The sequence below is a fragment of the Leguminivora glycinivorella genome, chromosome 12 (assembly GCF_023078275.1).
Source record: "Leguminivora glycinivorella isolate SPB_JAAS2020 chromosome 12, LegGlyc_1.1, whole genome shotgun sequence".
NCBI lineage: Eukaryota > Metazoa > Arthropoda > Insecta > Lepidoptera > Tortricidae > Leguminivora > Leguminivora glycinivorella.
This window is the reverse complement of record NC_062982.1, coordinates 11,640,600-11,660,617: the sequence shown is the minus strand read 5'-3', so window position 1 is coordinate 11,660,617 and position 20,018 is coordinate 11,640,600. Positions and strand designations below refer to the sequence as shown.

The window sequence follows — 20,018 nt, the reverse complement described above, 5'->3', positions numbered from 1 at the left end:
AGCGGCTACTCCGTCTGATTCGCAAACGTGAGGTCCCCGGTTCCAATTCCAAGAATGACATATCTTTTTGTATTTTTTCTTGTTTTACTCTGATATTTTTTTTATTATAATATTTATAATTAAGAAAAGTAACAAATTTTTATTATAATATTTATAATAAAGAAATCTTTGCTTAAATGAACATGAGGTATACAGAAAAAGAAAGGCACTTTGCTAAAAATAAAATTATTTATTTACTTAAACATAAATTTTCGTAACGTTTATTAATAAACTTCAAAATAATAACACGAGCTTTTTTATAGTCATACTTGTTATGGAGAATTTCTGGCCAAAAGCTGCACTTTTGGATGGAAGCAAGCCGCTTTGCATGGTGATATTAGACATCATAGTAAACGATTTTTTCCGAAAATATTGAAATTTCATCCCTTAGGAAACCGAGCGTAGCGAGGTGTTTTATGAAAATGAAAAAATTCTATCTTTTTATTGTATCGTCCGATTTTGACAAAACGTATCTCAAATGAAAGGTATTGCTTTATGTAATTAAAAAAAAATATTATAAAAAAAAGTAAGAAAAAACTTTAAAAAAGTAAATTTACGTCTCACACAGCTCACACTGAATAGCTTCAAAGAATGACAGACAAAATGTACAATGTCGATATATGAGTTTTTTTATATCAAAGACAGATAAATTCATAGTTGAAAACTAAAGACCGCATCGAAATCGGATTAGCGTTTTTTAAGATACAAGTTGCCAAAGTTGGGAAAATTTGCTTTATATGGCCACTTTGAAATTCCTTTGCCAGAAAGTCAGAAATAGTATATTTTTCTTACACCGAAAAGTACATAGTGACAGTACAACTCAAAATTAAATAAAAAATTCCGAGGATATCATAATTTCATGCCTTAGGTTAGGACGACGAGCGTAGCGAAAAAAAATCTTATTTTTTTGTACGTCGTCCGATTTTGACAAAACATATTTCAATTGAAAGGTATTGTTTTATGTAACTGTATATGTGTGTATGATGTCTATTACAAATGCATACTTATAACTGTAAGAAAAATATAATGTTTCTGACTTTCTAGCTAAGGAATTTATAAGCGACCATATAAACAAACTAAGCCAACTTTGACAACTCGTATCTTAAAAACTACTGATCCGATTTCGATTCGATTTTTAGTGCTGATTATAATCATGAATCTATTTTTCTTTAATTAAAAAAAAAACATATATCGATATTATACATCGTGTCTACCGTTTTTTGTGATACGAAAATTTAAGTTTTTTTTAATCTTACATTTTTCCAATTTTTTTCAATATTTTTTTTGAGTTACATAAAGCAATACCTTTCAATTGAAATATGTTTTGTCAAAATCGGACGACGTACAAATTTTGTTTTTCGGTTTTCTTAACAGACTTCGCTACGCTCGTCGTCCTAAGAGATGAAATTATGATAATGTGACAGACCCAATCATGGACAGTTTAAGAAAAAAATTCGCCTGTTTTTGATATTTCACTGATAAATGTAAAAATTCTACCGCGAAGCGTGTTAAATCTTGAATGTCCTATCCTTCTTCTACATTTCAAGCGTATTGGAGAATAGATACTCCTATTGGTTTCTTCATAGTTAACAAATTAAAACTAGGTGTTTTTTCTCCAATTATGGACGGCAGTTCTCCAGTAATGGATCCCCCATTATGGACAGTGAAATAAGTTTAAAATTTTACTTTTAAAGCCAACTGATACGCAATTAGTCGATTTTATACGCCATAAATACAATTAGTTTGGATTATTTTAACATAGGATTGTTTCTTGTAAATTTTGGTTTTGTAAATTGTTCCTTGTCCATCATAGGAGGTAGGCAGTTTTTCGGGTCCAGTAATGGACACTCGCAAAATAACGTCATTTCATTATATCTTTGGAGCAACAAACTAGTATGTTTTCTACCTTATCTCATGCTTAATGCAGTAAGTAAAACGTATTCAAGATTACACCGTGCGTTATTTTTTTATTATTTTATACATGAACTCATCTCTCTTAGCAACATTACTAAGAATTTGTCTTGATATTTTTTTCAGTAAACTGGCGAATTTTATCTTGTCTCCAAATCCTTCAGAAATAACCGAATTAATTGAAACTTCAAAATGAAACAGCTCTACAACTCTAGTTTATGGTACATAGCCGTCAGGTTTTAGAAACTTATTTTAGATACTTATTTTTAAGGATTTGTGTTTTTTTGTCCATAATGGCAGCACCATCCATTATGGGGTATTTTACCTTATCCTCGGAATTTTTAATTTTATTTTGAGTTGTACTGTCACTATGTACTTTTTTGTGTAAGAAAAATATATTATTTCTGACTTTCTGGCAAAGGGATTTCAAAGTGGCCATATAAAGCAAATTTTCCCAACTTTGGCAACTTGTATCTTAAAAAATGCTAATCCGATTTCGATGCGGTCTTTAGTTTTCAACTATGAATTTATCTGTCTTTGATATAAAAAAACTCATATATCGACATTGTACATTTTGTCTGTCATTCTTTGAAATTATTCAGTGCGAGACGTAAATTTACTTTTTTTATACATTTTTTTTTTTTCAATTTTTTTTTCAATTACATAAAGCAATACCTTTCATTTGAGATACGTTTTGTCAAAATCGGACGATACAATAAAAAGATAGAATTTTTTTCATTTTCATAAAACACCTCACTACTAGGGAATGCAGAACCGGTACCAGTCCCAGAACCGTGACTGAGATTTCCGGTACTGGGAAAGAACCGGTAAATCCCGGTTCTTCCGTACTTTTTGGTACTGAGGGTTTACTAGTACATTTGTTGAGGTTACATACCTACAATTTAATGTTCCTACTATACAACTCATGATTTAAATAATTCATATGACCTATTATTTTATTCCGTCCTCTTGACTTCGGCGGCAAGTGATTAGAGAGTCGAGTAGGTATAGGACCTATACCTATGGTTTTTATAAACAGACAACAAGTAGGCGCGAACAATACTTAATTTTCTATGATTCAACTTCAAATCATACTTATTTTTCTAATATTCAATTATATATATAAAAAAAGTAAAAAACAACAATATAACTGTTTTTCAAACATATTAAAAAAAATCCGGACCTGGGTCTCGAACTCGGGATCATAGACGTGCAAGTCAAATACACTAACCCCTAAGCCAAAAAACAAGGAGCCGCCCGGCTCAAAATATTGAATCATATTCAGATATGGTTACTCGGCAATGTAATTAATTATTATCTCACTAGACGGCACTTTTAAACATTGAAAATAGCGCCATCTGTAAATAACTCGAAAACTAAGAGGTACCAGCGACGATAACTCGCGTTAAGTAGGCCGTGTAGCGATGTACTGAGTTACATGTCTTCCTTTATTTAGTTTAGTCTATGGTAACTTTCTGTACTGAAATAGTACATTACGTTTTTCGGTACAGGTGGCCCTACGAAGTTTCGACCCGGCAAGAAATGAACCACTTCTCGCACTAGTGCGTAAAAAAGCACCATACATATATCTCTACTAAAATAGTACATTACGATACAAGTGCGTAAAAAAGAAAAAGTTTTAAATCGACACGAGTTACGAATTTCCTTTTCGCACGTGTATCGTACGACGTTTTTCAGTACAGATGGCCCTCCGAAGTTTCGACCTCCCTTCGGTCGTGTTTTAATTTATCGTCACTCGTTTCGAACTTCCTTTTTTACGCACTTGTATCGTAATGTACTATTTCGTCCTACAATACACATGCGAAAAGGAAATTCGTAACACGTTAAAACACTCCCTTCGGTCGTGACTTAATTTATCGCCACTCGTTTCGAACTTCCTCTTTTTCGCACTTGTATAGTAATTTACTATTTCAGTATTACCTACATATGGTGCTTTTTTCCGCACTAGTAGACAAAGGAGTGCATTATCGATACGTCGAAACTTCAAAGGGAGATATGTACTAAAAAACGTCGTACAATTCACGTGCGGAAATTCTTAACTCGTGTCGATTTAAATCATTCCCTTCGGTCGTGTTTTTATTTATCGCTACTTCTTTCGAACTTCCTCTGCGCACTTGTGTTGTAATGCCACTATTATCTCATTGTTTTCGGGCATTCTCCGTTAGGATCCTCTATCCGAACCTCCGTTATATCTTTGATCTGTGTGCGGAAGATAAACGATTTATTTTTACCAGCATATCCATTATCCATACTAATATTATAAATGGGAAAGGGTGCGTGTCTGTCTGTTTGTCCGTCTTTCACGGCAAAACGGAGCGACGAATTGACGTGATTTTTAGGTAGAGATAGTTGAAAGGATATGGAGAGTGACATAGACTACTTTTTGTCTCTTTATAATCCCCCACTGCCCTAAAAAGGGGGGTGGAAGTTTGTATGGAGAATTCCGCAATTTTCAAATTTAACGCCAGCGAAGCTAAAGCTAAAGCTAGTACAATATAAATACACGGTGAAATAAAAAAGACCGTTCAAACTTTGCATTTTGTACAGTGACTTTGGAGGTCATAATGAACAAGATTTATTATGGGACCAATGCTGAAATCGTAAAAAATAATTTGGCTGTTTTATACATTTCGACTGTCACGATACCGCTCACTTCTATCGAACAGCCAATTTTTTTTCGCGATGAAAAAAAAAATGAAAATGAAATATTTATTTTTCAAGTAGGCATATTACAATGCGCATATGAACGTCAAATAAAGCTACGCCGGCTCTAACCCTACGCCTCAGCCTCGAGAAGATTTCAGTCCCCCCTCAGTTGGGAGGGGGGTATCCACTATGGGACCGGCAAGAAACTCGGCGGGCAACTTCTTTTTCAAAACATTACATCTTATAATTAACATGCATTAAATAACAAGATACAATTTAATATGCAAAAGTATTCGCATACAAATATTATCAACAAACAAATACAAATAACAGATACACAACAAACAAACAAATACAAATATTATTATTCGCGATATTAGTATTGGTCCCATAATAAAAGTTGTTTACTATGGCCTAAAAAGTTACTAATGCAAAGTCGGTCCTTTTTATTTCACCCTGTATACATTAGTCTCAGTTCGAATTACCGAACCGCACAGACATATTTCTGTAATCTGTATGAAACGATCAGAATCCTACTAATATCCAATTTAAATATCATTAACTTAATCTGGATTTGAATAATTTTGATTTAATTAGATAAGTTCTAACGCTGATTCAAGGTCTAGGCTTTAAATCGCTGCCTTTGTCCCGCCAAATGCAATATTCCTTTTAACAAATAAAACAGCTGGAGATAAGCCCCAGGTATCCAGCTAACTTCGCAGGCTAGACGTGTCGCAGTAATTATTCTTTCTTTGATCAGAGCGAGCGAGACGCGTGCAGACTGCGTCTAGACGGTCGCAAACCAATTACGATGCATTTAAAAGGCCGGCGCATCTCACCTTCAGACGTTCCACACGGCTCGTTTGTTGTCCTCCTCTCACCGCCTGTCTAGACTCCAACAAACAATCGTGATGCGACGCAGACATTCATTGTGGTAGCTCGCTGGTCAATGCCGATTAGGTTCCAATCCCGCCACAGACGATGCATGAGGTAACCGCCAAGGTCGTCATGCACTAATGCAACCACTGCACGCTGGCGGTGACATAGCCGTTTTTTTGCGTGACCTTTACCTGCCTTTTGTATGCACGTGTAATGACCGGATTTTCCAAATTTTAACGAGCGTCTGACTTTAGCTGGGCATGCCAATGTCATGAAAATAAGCTTCGGTTACACAGGTATTGGTTCGAGGAATGCATCGATTATTTTGACCAAAGTACGTTGACATTAGTCGCTCATGTAAGCAATATTATCTTCATAAATAAATTATTTTAGGTAAATAATAACGTTCTGGGAGTCAACTTATTATTATATGGAAAATAGAGGGTTCGCATCATTAATATGCCATATTTATAATATTTTTATAACGCTGTACCTAATAGCCCACATTAATAATGTAACTGTAACCTACATAATTACCCTACCTATATTTATTATTATTTATTTCATAAACATTAAATAAGTGTTTAACGTCATTGTTCGCAAATTGAATTGTTAAATTATTAATATAGTTGTCAGTAGCAAGGCCAGAAACGTTAATTTTGCTTTACCTACGTCTAGTTAGCTCCTAGTGTCACCTTGCATTGCTAAACACACCAGTCTGTGCGTCATTTAAGGTTCATTTAGACGGTGCACGAACTTGCATGCGATTTAGTTATATTGTAGAGTGGTAACCGCAATGTAAAGAAACTCGCATGCAAGTTCTCGCACCGTGTAAATGAGCCTTTAGTGTCTGCGTTGCAACTTTGCCTCCAACTGGAGGCAGGCGCTGTGACTCGGTTCACCTCCAGACTGTGAGCGCACTCGCCACTTGTGTCTAGACGAATTGCATTATGGAAATTTATATACGTACCTAAACCTAGACTGCCATTTATATCAACTGAAAGCTTATTGTGAAGGATTTTATAGCATCCAGTACTTATACTATTATCTGTTATTTCACCTTTGTTGCTAACTCAGCACTAGCTCGTAAAGTCTGGATTTGCCATGATGTACAAAATATACAATATCGTATTTTTGCAATAGTTTGCCTTGTTTTAATAAAATATTAGTAACAAACTAACTCAATTTCTAAGTGACTTAATATGTTAACGTTATAAAATGTCATGATAATGTCACCTGCCAGCACCAAATTCATTGCACACTTCTCCTAAGCCTAACCTTCACCAGGATATCTTTTATCGTTGTTATAATGAGTGGTAACCAATACACATACTTAACTTTATAATATATGTAACAGTTGTCCACGCGCGACATATGTAAAGTTGTTTTATTATGATTGAAGCTCCGCTATCGCGTGCCAGACGTTCCAGCAATTACAGTAACACAAAATTGTCAATCATGCCAATTCTCTTGTGCTCAACTTGTCTTGTTATCTAGCTTTTCGTTACGTAAGCCAGCTAGTGTGCACTAAAATGTATAAGTTTAGTCTAGAGCCGGCGGCGCGTGTATCGTAAAAATTACATCTGTTTTATTATTCCGGCATTCGCATTCATAGAGTTACCTAGTCAGTATTAACATCTTTTTTTTTATGGGATAGGAGGTAAACGAGCAGACAGGTCGCCTGATGGTAAGCGATCACCGCCGCCCATGGACACCCGAAACACCAGAGGTGTTGGAGGTGCGTTGCCGGCCTTTAAGATGGGCGTACGCTCTTTTCTTGAAGATTTGAAGGTCGTATCGGTCCGGAAATACCGCAGGCGACAATTCATTCCACAGTTTAGCTGTGCGGGGCAGGAAGTTTCTGGAGAAACGCACAGTTGAGGACTGCCAGCCATCTAAATGATGACGATGGAAATGTTGTCGCGATGAATCTAATTTAATAAATACCTAAGGATCTTAAACTTAAAGAAAATTGAAAAGCTCACCACTTCCAGCAAGACTCGAATATACGACCGTTCCGAAACACTGGTCCAATGGCATACTTACTTGTGCTCGCATGTTGCTGAACCTAAAACATCAGCTCTTTGTCCCATTTTAAATTTTGTCCTTGACTCCTCTTTAAAATATGGCAGAGCAGTTGATGTGTCTGAATACCCTTGTAACAGGCTCAGGCCGTAATCCTTAATCAGCGGGAGTCAGGGCTCGAGGGAGCGCGACCCCACGCGTCGTCCTATTTTGTGGCGCGTAGACTATCTCTTATAGAGTCTGCAACTTGTATCACCAGCTATAAGTGTCTCTCAATTTAGAATTTGTCCTTGATTCGTTATAATATAAAAGAGTAGTTTATGTCTGAATACCCGTGTAATAGGCTCAGGATGTAATCCTTAATCAGCAGAAGCCAGGGCTAAGGGAGTGCGACCCCTTGCGTACCTAGTCCCACTTTATAGCGCGTAGACTTACTCTTATAGCATCCGCGCCGTGGTGTCATAGTCACACCTCAAAAACCTAACCTAGTTAGAGTGGTGCCAGCAGCGGAGCTGGGCCCAAGCTTCAGGTGGTTAGGGCTGCAGAGAGAGGAACTGTCGGGACTATCCGCGGCGTGTCCGAGATCACCGCGTAGTCTGACCCGTGTATTTATTATTATGTGATATCAACTAACCCATAGTCTGTCGAAAGGCGCCGTTGGTTTTATATGCACCATATAAATATACAGCGGGAAGTAATCTACGGCGGCGCGACAACGCGCGGCAGATTGCGGTAATCGCGCAGACGACGCGGCAACTGTTAGTTACGGCCGCGCCACTTTAAACCTCATCCATTCTAATCTAACAAAAGTGCCGGCCGATAGCGTGGAGGAAGGATTCATATCCGCCGGCGACACTAGTTGCCGGGCCACGCCACGCTTCGATACGATTGTTCCGTTTTTAATAGAAGATATAAAGGGTTTGCGCGACTCGAACTTTTTGGCACGTGTAGGTAAAATAGCAGAACGTGATTGTCTGACTATGAATCACACCACGGCTCCCAAAAATACAACTAGATAAATTTGTTATGTACTCAAGCACCTTGTATGGACATTTTATACAATGTAACAATGTGTGTCCATCGATATTATAAAATGAGAACGCTACTTAATTTTAATATGTAGGCATATAAGTTAAATTATAACGGCAATAGCAATCACTAGAAATTTATGATATTATTGCTTACTGCTCATAGGCGTACACAGTTACACACTTATGTACTCGTACACATGTTTGACTTTTCAGCTTTGCAATATTGTCATGGCATCTTGAAGAAAATGTAATTTTATGTTATAAAACTTATAAACTATTCAAACACAGTTTCGTTTTTTCTTCGTGATTGCATGAGAGTTATAAAACTGAACAATATGTAAAGTTGTTCCGATGTGCATATGAATGTAGATAGACAGACGAACAGGTGAGAACATGGCGTCCGCAGGTACGGAAAATTGACAAGAACTACAAAAAAAATACATTTGATATTTTATGTTGTAACTACGTCTACGTCTTTCTAATTCTGACACATCTACATTTCTGATATCAGAATAATACGAGTTAAACACCTATTGACCTTTACTACCTCTGCAGATTGTGTTTTCAGATCAACTGAATGAGCATTCGTGTCACAATATCCGAAATTAATAATTAATCTTTTCGTAGAGTCGGGTAAAACTCATTACATTATCCGATGTCACGGCTAGGTTATTATTGGAAGTAGCTACGCGTAAAAACTAATTTGTGCAGTCTGATTAGAAACCGGGGCGCTCGCTATCATCGGCCAGTCTGGCTCGTCCCCTAACACCTCCGCCAACTCATCTGTCACGCTTCAAGTACTTACAACGTCGACATAAAGTGTGTAATCGCCTGTTCTGTCCCTCAGACGAGTCGGTGGGCCTGTACACGTGGCATCTGTGACGTCACTTAATGGCAAGAGCTCGACGTCGAACAGTCTGCTCGGGCTACATACTATCTATACCCGTTGTTATACACTCCGCCGCGCTAAGATCAAATTCTGTACGAAAATAAAATTCAGAAATGTACTTTCTGTATTGTCAAGAACGGTCTAAAGTTGAATAACGGGATTTATTGCAAAGGGGGTAATTAGTAGCGGATAGTGTTTAAGGTTCCAAAGGAAATAGTTTGACCTTCTCACATTACATGGGAGTGAAGAAGATAGGTCTAGTCGAGAATGGGCAGAAAACTTGTTACGTAATTACGTATCTCGGTTCGCGCCGCCCGCCCTTCACGGTGCTTGTAACATTTACGACCGTGTAGCATTATAAAGTCAGGAGCGGCGGCATATTATAAATTCACTCTATTGTATAATATCGTGAAATAAATCATGGACTATGGAGCAGATAATGTTCGTAGTAAAAAATATGTAATATCCATGTTTTACGGATAAGTCACTTAAAATAACATAAGTTTTGGAAGGTAAGGTACCTATTGTACTTTTTTATAAGTTATAACCGATTTAAGAATTTCGCCAAAGCACCTATAAATAAACATAACATAACATAACATACAATCACGCCTATATCCCATGAAGGGGTAGGCAGAGCATATGAAACTACTCAAGTTTCAATGCCACTCTTGGCAAATAAGGGGTTGACAGAAAACAAAACTGTGACATTGCAGTGACAGGTTGCCAGCCTCTCGCCTACACCACAATTTACCCCATATCCCACAGTCGCCTTCTACGACACCCACGGGAAGAAAGGGGGTGGTGAAATTCTTAACCCGTCACCACACGGGCACCTATAAATATCAGACATCTATCACACTAACTAATCTAACTATAAGCTTTTGTAACATTGATATTTGGAAAATTCGAGTATGTACCTAGGTATGTAGTTTACTACGAACTAAATAAATATTACATTATTATAAACTGAAATAGATACCATACACTAAAGAAAAAGCGATCAAGCCCACTGGTGGCGAAGCCGGGAATCGAACCCGGGTCTCCAGCTAACGCGGCTGACGTGTTCGACCGCTACACCACCCCGACCGCCGAGGTACCCGTCGAAATTTCTCTAGTGTATGTTATCTCTGAAGGCTAGGCGCGCCTTTGACCAACTCTAAGGGCGAGCAATTAGTGCTTGCACCTCCTATATCCACCACCAGTCACCAGTCAGTCAGCTTCGCCACCAGTGGGCTTGATCGCTTTTTCTTTAGTGTATGGTATCTATTTCAGTTTATAATTTATATATAGTAGTGTTACTACTTAAAAAAAACAAATCAAAAAATATTTCATAAAATAATTTGATTTGTTCCCTACATCGATATTACATTATTATTATAATATTATTATTATTTACCGTGTGGTGACGGGCTAAGAATTTCACCACCCCCTTTCTTCCCGTGGGTGTCGTAGAAGTCGACTGTGGGATATGGGTTAAATTGTGGCGTAGGCGAGAGGCTGGCAACCTGTCACTGCAATGTCACAATTTGGACTTCTTTCAACCCCTTTTTTGCCAAGAGTGGCACTGAAACTTAGTAGTTCATGTGCTCTGCCTACCCCTTTATGGGATACAGGCGTGATTATATGTATGTATGTATGTATATGTAAATAAATATAAAAATAAATATTGGGGACACCTTACACCGATCAACTTAGCCCCAAACTAAGCAAAGCTTGTACTATGGGTGCTAAGCGACGATATACATACTTATATACATAGAAAACATCCATGACTCAGGAACAAATATCTGTGCTCATCACACAAATAAATGCCCTTACCGGGATTCGAACCCAGGACCGCGGCTCAGCAGGCAGGGTCACTACCGACTGAGCCAGACCGGTCGTCAAATAAATGGCAACTAAAGTTTTTTTGGTGAACTGTATGGTATGTTCTTATGAGTAATAAAGAATATCTAAACCAAACTATGATCAGATCATGCAGTAGTTAGTTACAGTTAGCAATGATTTTACAATATTTATGATTTTAAGACAGATATTAGGTATTTGTGGTATGTGGTACCTAGTTACTTCAATCGTTGTCACCGCGTCACAAGAAGGTAGGTCGTTCTAGTCGGTCTCAAAATCTCAATTATTACGTATCGTGTGCATAGCATAGCGCTTTTTACCTACACCACCTACATGGTATAGCCCATTAAAATAAATTTTGTAATTTACCCTTGTCATTTTTACAAACAGATTCACAGTCACAGCATTATTTCCGCATTTATAATTAATAGTTGCATGAATCGTCTACTGCATGTATGTGCAGGAAAGTAGAATAAAATAGAATAGAATAGAATAGAATTTTTATGTAGCCTGTTGAAAGCTTAAAAGCGCTATCTACCGTAAAAGGAAGCGGAAAATATAAGTACTAAATTTATTTTCGTATGTTGAATAACTAAAGATCAATATTGGTTTTGTTAGGGTTGGCGAACATTAGGGTAGACGGGGGTACGTCACCGGTACTTCCGTCTGCCCTTAACCTTGAACGCCGCCGTCTGACTCCGCCCCCCACTCCCCGCAGACTGTCGCCACCCCCCACCATCCCTTCCTGTCTACGAAACACTTTGTCCAATTCAACAGACAGATCCTAATATAACATGAGCTAGATATTTACTACGATTATTAGAAATCAAAATTCACGTTTATTTTGGTTTTCCTCTAGCTCTCGCTAAGTGAGGTTAATTTAAGTCTCAGCCCTGCATCGGTTTAGGTAAGCTAAGTACCTACATTCCAAACTGTGTAGAGTTAAGTCGTATTTTAAATTATCTAAGCGAGAGACAGAACGCTAATCTTGTTAAAAGTTGCCCTTTGCTACCATTTGTGTTGGCACAATTACATTTATACGTACCTAAGTAACGTATTTCGTCACTACTTTTAAAAAATCTCGTATCTCACGCTGTTCCTCAAAGTTAAAACGCAGTAAGTCTATATGAATTCCATTCTTTTCATTGACAGACGAAGATACGAGTTTTTTTTAAAGTAGTGACGATTTGTCAATGATTACCGTCGGGATTTACCTTGTACCTAGTTGAGTCCCGACACTATCAGATTGCCGTGTCCTCAACGTAGAACTGAATCATGCATACTTACGTAACAATAACGACTTATGAGACTGCCCCATCAAAAGCAAAATAATATTTAATTAAACCAAACAACAAAACAAATGAAAAAGACACGGTATTTTTGGATGGAGTAGTTACCGGTGTCTGAGCCCTGCCCTATAATATGTACGAGTACAATACATACACATATCCATTAAAAAAAACATCCATCCATCTTGTAAGGGAGACGTAAAATTGCAAAATTAGGCCATTAAGATTTAAATATAAAATGCTTCAAGCCTCCTCTTTTGTTACGAACCCATATTTTTGCCAACAATTTATCAGGCGCCCGCCAACGTGTCATAAAATATACGGAGAAGGTTAGGTAGCTTCGTAATATATAGGTACACCTACTACGTAATCACAAAAACCTAATTCCACTTTTCGTTTTAGGAATCTAGACCTATCGTCGCCTGCTGGCGTCGAGACAAAAACACTGCAATCAACTCCCACCGCGATCGTTTTAAAATTAATTACCAACCATTTATTCTCATTTTTCGTATTAATGATGACTCCTGTGATCTGGCATTTGAGGTATCTTGGTGACAGGGATTAATGGCAATGGTGCTTACGGTGCGGTGCGGGTCTGCGTCCGCGCGCCCTCTAGACACCATAGTGACTTTGCAAGGTTAGCTGCAACCTGACCTCTTCACCTTAACGCAGGTTGGTATTAAGACGTATGGGACCGATTATGTTTCATTTGTCTGTAGATCATGATTCGCGGAGCGGGATGTTATTGAGATCTTGTGGTTTCCATAGAATTTAAATACATAGGCACTACCTACTGTGCGTATGTATGAATAGTTTACACTTTTCATACCTACTTAACTAACTCAGAGTAACTATTCAAGTATTCACTAGCATTAAGCACTTCTTTGACTTTATAGTCTTAGGTATTAAAATTATTCACTGCGTTACATAACATAATATAGAGCCGTGATCAATTGATCATAGGGAGTATACGGAAATCAATACAATATTATTAAACTTCATAGTCTCATCTTAGCGAATATTTTAATATTCTATTGAGAAATAAAGATCTTTTCCCCTCACTAACTCGGAAACACGTGTTTTGTCCTTTAATACCAGCGGGTAAAAACGCATTTTATCCACTAGTGGGTAAAGTAATTTGACCTTGAATAAAGTCAAATTAACTACTTTAAAATTGATATAATTAGGTGAATCTAGTAATAAAGATGATTTACCACCTGTGGAACTACTGGAAGCAGTGATAAACGCATTTTTTGCGTTGTAGTTTTCTCGCTATAGTGAGGGGAAAAGTTTAGTGTTACACTCGGGTGCAAATGTATTTTACTTCTCGTGTGTTAAAAAACTCGCAAGTTCAGGATTATATTCTCGAACCACTCGCTTCGCTCGTGGTTCAACTATAGAATCCTTTCACTTGCTCGTTTTTCAATTTCACACTCGGCGTTAAAATACAACTTTGCCCCCTTGTATAACAAATAACTATTAAACCTAAAGCAGTACCGTTTTACTTCTTACCTCTAGAACTTTTTAGTTTGCACTGATATGTTGCAATTTTACAGTTACAAAATACATAATATACTTACATAAATTTTATATTTATTACCTACTTACACCTACTTACTTGCTGTATGCAATGAAGCCTATACATACACATTACAGACTACAGAAGCACTTAGTTGAGTGTTTAAGTGGTCCCGCTCCCGTTGAGCAGTTTAAGTACCATTCCTTGCAAACATCGTAATTTGGTAAATGTCCTTAAGTCGCGTCCTGTGTACACACTACACACTACACACTAATATCAAGTATTGATTTAATGTCAATTGAGCTGGCCCTCTTACTAAATGTACGTTTAACTCTCACAAGTCTTGGGTATATCTATATCATCCTAAAACTATTTATTGTTGTATCCAACATCGATTTAGTCTCTCGCTATATCTGGAATATTTTGCATACAGTATTACCATGACATATTCAACCTTTCCTGTTCCATCACCCATCACCGAACATTCGAGATGTGAAGTTGGATTGGAAGTGAACTTATCCGTACGTCGGTGTCGATAAACACGATTTTCCTCGTAGGTATTTCTTCTTTGAATTTGCTTGTATTTCCTGCTAATACTACGAATGTTAAAGATATGCCAAAACAGTATCTACAGAACCGTTGAGCTTAATCTAGTAATCTGGACACTTACCATCAGACGAGAATATACATATTTAAACAGTGCAGGACATAATAAAAACAAAAAGCATAAAACAGTACTTATTGAGCGTAACCACTGTTGTGATAGCCCACATGTCTACAGATCTGATAATGAAAATACATGATGTGTATAAGTTACTGCAATTCTGGTCGTTAGTCGGGACAAGTTGCCGTTTTTTAGGTTTCGTTGGAGGCAAAGTTGTTCGTCAAGCGGGGGCTTGACTTGACAGACGGCGTAGTCGCCACCTGCGGACCCGCGTATTTTTAGCACTTACCGCAGGTATACGTTATAGTTGCAGTTGAGTTTATATTTATTTTTAAGACTACGGGAGCGAAAATGCTAAAATGGAAAGGAGCCCCCCTTTCAATTTGGGAATTTCAATTAAATATGTATACTAGTGTTATTAACTAGATTTATCGAAAAAAATATGTCCATTAAGAACAACTCAGTTAAAAGATATTGCGAAAAAATCTTTAAAATCGAGGTTCCGCTCTCGACTGTTTCCTCCTTCAACACTTATTTAAACGGAACGAAATTTGAGAATCTGAATTACAATGAAATAATCTGTGTCGGACCGTTTAGATTTTTTGGCTAATTGTAACCGATCTTGAGTATCACACTTTTTTTGAGCCATATTGAAAAACGCCGTTTTTAGAATTTTTTGATTGGCTCTAGCGTCTTTTAAAATAAAAATAGCAAAAAAAATCAAAATGATCCGACACAGATAAAAATAATATATATAATAATCTGTGTTGAAAAAATCTTTGCTCTATCTTCAATAACCAGGGAAAAAATTAGTCGAGAGCGTTTGTATGGAGAATTGACCTGTATCGCATCGTCTTAAAATGTGTAGTAGATACATTTGCATACTTATTTCATTTTAAATTGTGTGCTAGCACTGCATGCACAGTACGCAATTACATTATAATATAATTAATTATCCTTTGATTGTGTTTTGTTGACAAACGACAGGCATATTTCTTATGAACACAGCAGTTTCCATAAAATTAAAGAACCAAAGATTAAGTCGATATCTATTCACGTAAATCTGCACTGTAGGGCTTTGCCATGTTACCCTTTTCAACTGTTCAATAACTTAAAAATAAATCAACTTCAAAGTCGAGTCATACCGACAGAACGTGCAAAAAATCCGACACGCTTAAGTACATATCAGTTTCAGCGATTGGGATGGCAAGTCATAAGGGTTATTAAAATGCAGCATCACGGCGTGGGCGCGGGCCGGTGGGCGGCGGGACGGGAGGGCGGGGGAGGAGGGTGCAGCCGTGTGCAGGGTACATGCACCGTCTGGCGACTCCGCAAGGGCACAAGGGCGCTGCATGCGACGCGACGCCCTTGCGTCGTCCGCGGCGACCGCTGCGCCGCGCCGCTCTTTCTGAAACAACCCAACTACCTCCATTTCAATAAGGCTTGTGACCTTTTAAACCGTTATATGTATTCCCGAACCGGCCTTGGAAAAAAAGGCTGCAATGGAAATGGCAATGCCATAACATTGTGCTAAATGAGAGTGTTAAGTATAAACCTCGAGAAGGTACCGGTTCGTAATGACGAAATAATCTGCTTGACCATTATTTATTAAACTTGATTGTACTATGCAAAACCCGGCTATTTATAGGTACTTAAAATATGCAATGACGTGAATGCTGCATGCATAATGCATCAGACCTATATTAGACACCGTAAGAGTTTAGATTTAAATATTACTCGTACCTACGTAGGTAATTATATAATATATCTTTAACAATATTACTTTCATCAAGAGCTGAGTACCTAAGTTGTAGATTATGCACTAGAATGCTGCGCATCGCATACATACATGTTTTGAGGGGCATTCCCAATCAAAACCTGTACTTAACTTAATTTATTTCATGTTTTGTCTGCCTAATAAACTAAATAAATAAATAAATGGGTAAATAACGTTATTAAGCAGTAGCCAAAAACTATAATTATTATAACGGTATAATTTGTTGCTCTCCACTCAGCAGTAGCAGTATTTGCTGTTGCATCGTTGTTGAAATCAATTTAATGAAATCCTCGTATCTTGAAAGTTTAATATGATTTTAGCTGAGCAACAACCTTATTACTTATTTTCTTTCGATTCTTTTGAAGCAGACTTTCGTGCCAGCAAGGTGACTGCTATAAAACTTCGGTCACTTTGAAAGACAGCAATCAGTACCTTTTGTATGACTGCCCTCGGAGCTTTTCGATCGGCTGTTTAGAGCCCGGCAAGGGTATATTGCTCATGTGGGGCTTCTATAAAACCAAGACAGGTACTTTATAAGTTGGAACTTGGAAATAAAATAGAGGGTGAGGTAGATTCGCTCTATATCAAAGACGACCTTATTCAATCGAAATAAAATCTTAAATTTGTCTTCTCAAACTCTATACAGATATAGAGTTAAACTTAAAGTCGCTCAGTTGATAAATGCTTAGGTATTGGTTATTTGATTACCATTTCAGTTATACCGACTTTTGTCTATCATTTTGAACTACGAGTACATAAAACCATGTAATAATTATACAGCTTGCAAGACCTTATGTCGGACATAAACTACTGACGCCTAATACATTTTATTACAAGATTAGAGTATGAACATTTTCTTACTATTAACTTAAATTTAACGAATAGTTAATAAATTAGTAAGTACTGAAATAGTATTTTTTCTACTTGTCGACTGTAATCTGTCAATTAGGACACCACAGACTAAACTATAAGTGCTAACTTTTCAGTGTTGGATACTCTATGGCAGTTCCGACTCAATTATAATAAAGCTCATTATAGTTGACTTTAGTTAACTGTAATAATTTCAAAAATAGAACTTCATACAATTTCTATACTAACTTGCGATACGTGGCAAATTTTCCTGCATCTGAAACACATTTTTTTTTATCCGTCGCGTTATCGGCCAATCAGAGACGGTTATTACAAACAATTGGTTGCTAGGTAATTCGATGTTGATACAACGGTGAACGACTCTAATAACATTAATTTTAACTTGCATGAATGATGATATTTCCGTCCATTGATGATGAAGATGATGACTCGTAGAAAAAGTATTGTATACAATAGTGATATAATTAAGTTTTTCACTCTCGTACCGTACTATTAGGCAGTCGAGTACCATGTTTAGGCCACGAAGCTTGCTGAGTGGCCTAATAGTACGGTACGAGAGTGAAAAGCTTAATTATATCACTATTGTATACAATGCTTTTTTTATGAGTCATCATTTTCATCATCAATGAACGAAAAATATCATCATTCAAGTTAAAATTAATGTTAATAGCGTCGTTCACCGTTGTATCAACATCGAATTACCTAGCAACCAATTGTTTATAATAACCGTCTCTGATTGGTCGATAACGCGATAGATTTAAAAAAAATGTGTTTCAGATGCAGAAAAATTTGCCAGGTATCACAAATTAGTATATAAATTGTATGAAGTTCTATTTTTGAAATTATTACAGTTAACTAAAGTTAACTATAATGAGATATTATATTATAGTTGAGTCGGAACTGCCATAGAGTATCAAACACTGAAAAGTTAGCACTTATAGTTTAGTCTGTGGTGTCCTAATTGACAGATTGAAGTCGACGAGTAGAAAAAAGGCATTAAAGTAACTCGCGAACTATTTCAAGTCTTCACCTTGCTTCATTTTGCGGTGCATCAACGCATCAAAATTCCGCGAGCACCGACCATAAAATGATAAAGTAGCATCGTTAGTCACGATCAGGGCTTTGTTTCGGGTTTTAGTGGGCATTCCATTGTGCACCGAGCCGTCCGTCGTAAATAAGGCTGAATCATACCGAAGGTGTTGGAGGACGAACGAAGGTGGCAGGTGTAGGGTAGAGACCACAGAGCAAAGAACAACGACTTTAATGAGGGTTGTCTTCGGACGCTTTAACGATTAACGCCTTATTGGTGCATATAACCAGCATAATGTGATCTGTGGTTGCATTTGCGCATTAAATTTTTTTTTTCACTGCGTGTAGACGGCAGTCGAGCGGAGAGCTTCAAATATCGCAGATTTTATGCGCTAAAGAAAGACTCCTTGTCTCCGGGGGTGTCAAGTTCACTAAAGTTGGTATATTGGCAAAATTGTCCAAATTTAAGTTCGTCGCCATTTACATCGTGTATCTTTAGGAGCTTGCGACATTTGATTTTTGCTTTTTTCCTATACTCATACTCATTTATTTATAATATTCTTACATATTACACGTCAAAATTTATTTACATGATTATTACATGGTGTATTAAAATTTATATATTAGTAGTAATTGGTAGTAATTATAGTTAAAAATGTCAAAATATGTCAATACATTACTAAATTAAATCAAGAAATATTAATATTAAAATGAAATGAATACAATGTTTCTGAATGTCAATTTGGTAATTTAAATAATGTAAAATTCGTTCATATCATAAAAAGCGTGGGTGAGAAGCCATTTTTTTTAAAGTACGTGTGAATTGACTTAAAGATCCTATTCAGGTAATATCTTTGTGCAGTTTGTTAAAAATCTTGGGATCTTGTACCCAATACATAGATAGTATGTATTTCCATTAGAGGTAAAGTGCGTGTGACTTTCATTTCGCAGGTCGCGGGTTCGAACCACGGCTCGCACCAATGAGTTTTTCGGAACTTATGTGCGAAATGTCATTTGATATTTGCCAGCTTTTCAGTGAAGGAAAACATCGTGAGGAAACCGGACTAATTAATTCCAATAAGGTCTAGTTACCCTTCGGGTTGGAAGATCAGATGGCAGTCGCTTTCGTAAAACTAGTGCCTACGCCAAATCTTGGGATTAGTTGTCAAAGCGGACCCCAGGCTCCCATGAGCCGTGGCAAATGCCGGGATAACGCAAGGAGTTAAAGTACCTATTACTCGTGAATAAGGTGCCTTATCATGATAGTCTGATCATTTTGATTTAAGTTTGAAGTGTGGGCAATTTTACATGTAAAAAAAAACCTGCTGTGGATATTTCTTTTTAAACATTATTTTTTCTGCTTTTATGTTATGGTAAAGGAGGCAAATACTTTTTAAGTGAAAGGAATGACGAGGCAGTGTGTGGACGCACGTGGTGCCGCTTGAACAATGCACTTAATTACTCATTGTCATTTTGTATTGTCTTACAGATTTTTCACAAGGGTTATGTACACTTGTTTTCGAAAGCATAAATATTTGCCATAGGTACAATACGCTGATGATTAAACTTATTTGGTAAACG

General features: G+C 37.1%; 1 protein-coding gene across 2 annotated transcripts in view; it reads right to left on the bottom strand.

The window, feature by feature from the left end:
- Positions 1-20,018, bottom strand: part of LOC125231638 — a 66,409-nt gene that overhangs the window by 15,141 nt on the left and 31,250 nt on the right. Inside the window, exon 1 of one of the 2 annotated variants that reach the window (XM_048137115.1) lies at positions 7,543-7,657. The exons of the other annotated variant lie outside the window; for it this stretch is intronic. Within the exon in view, the coding sequence (XP_047993072.1) occupies positions 7,543-7,589 (47 nt within the window). The 5' untranslated portion in view covers positions 7,590-7,657. Of the gene's footprint in view, positions 1-7,542; positions 7,658-20,018 lie in introns of those variants that run through there. 2 annotated transcript variants of the gene reach the window in all.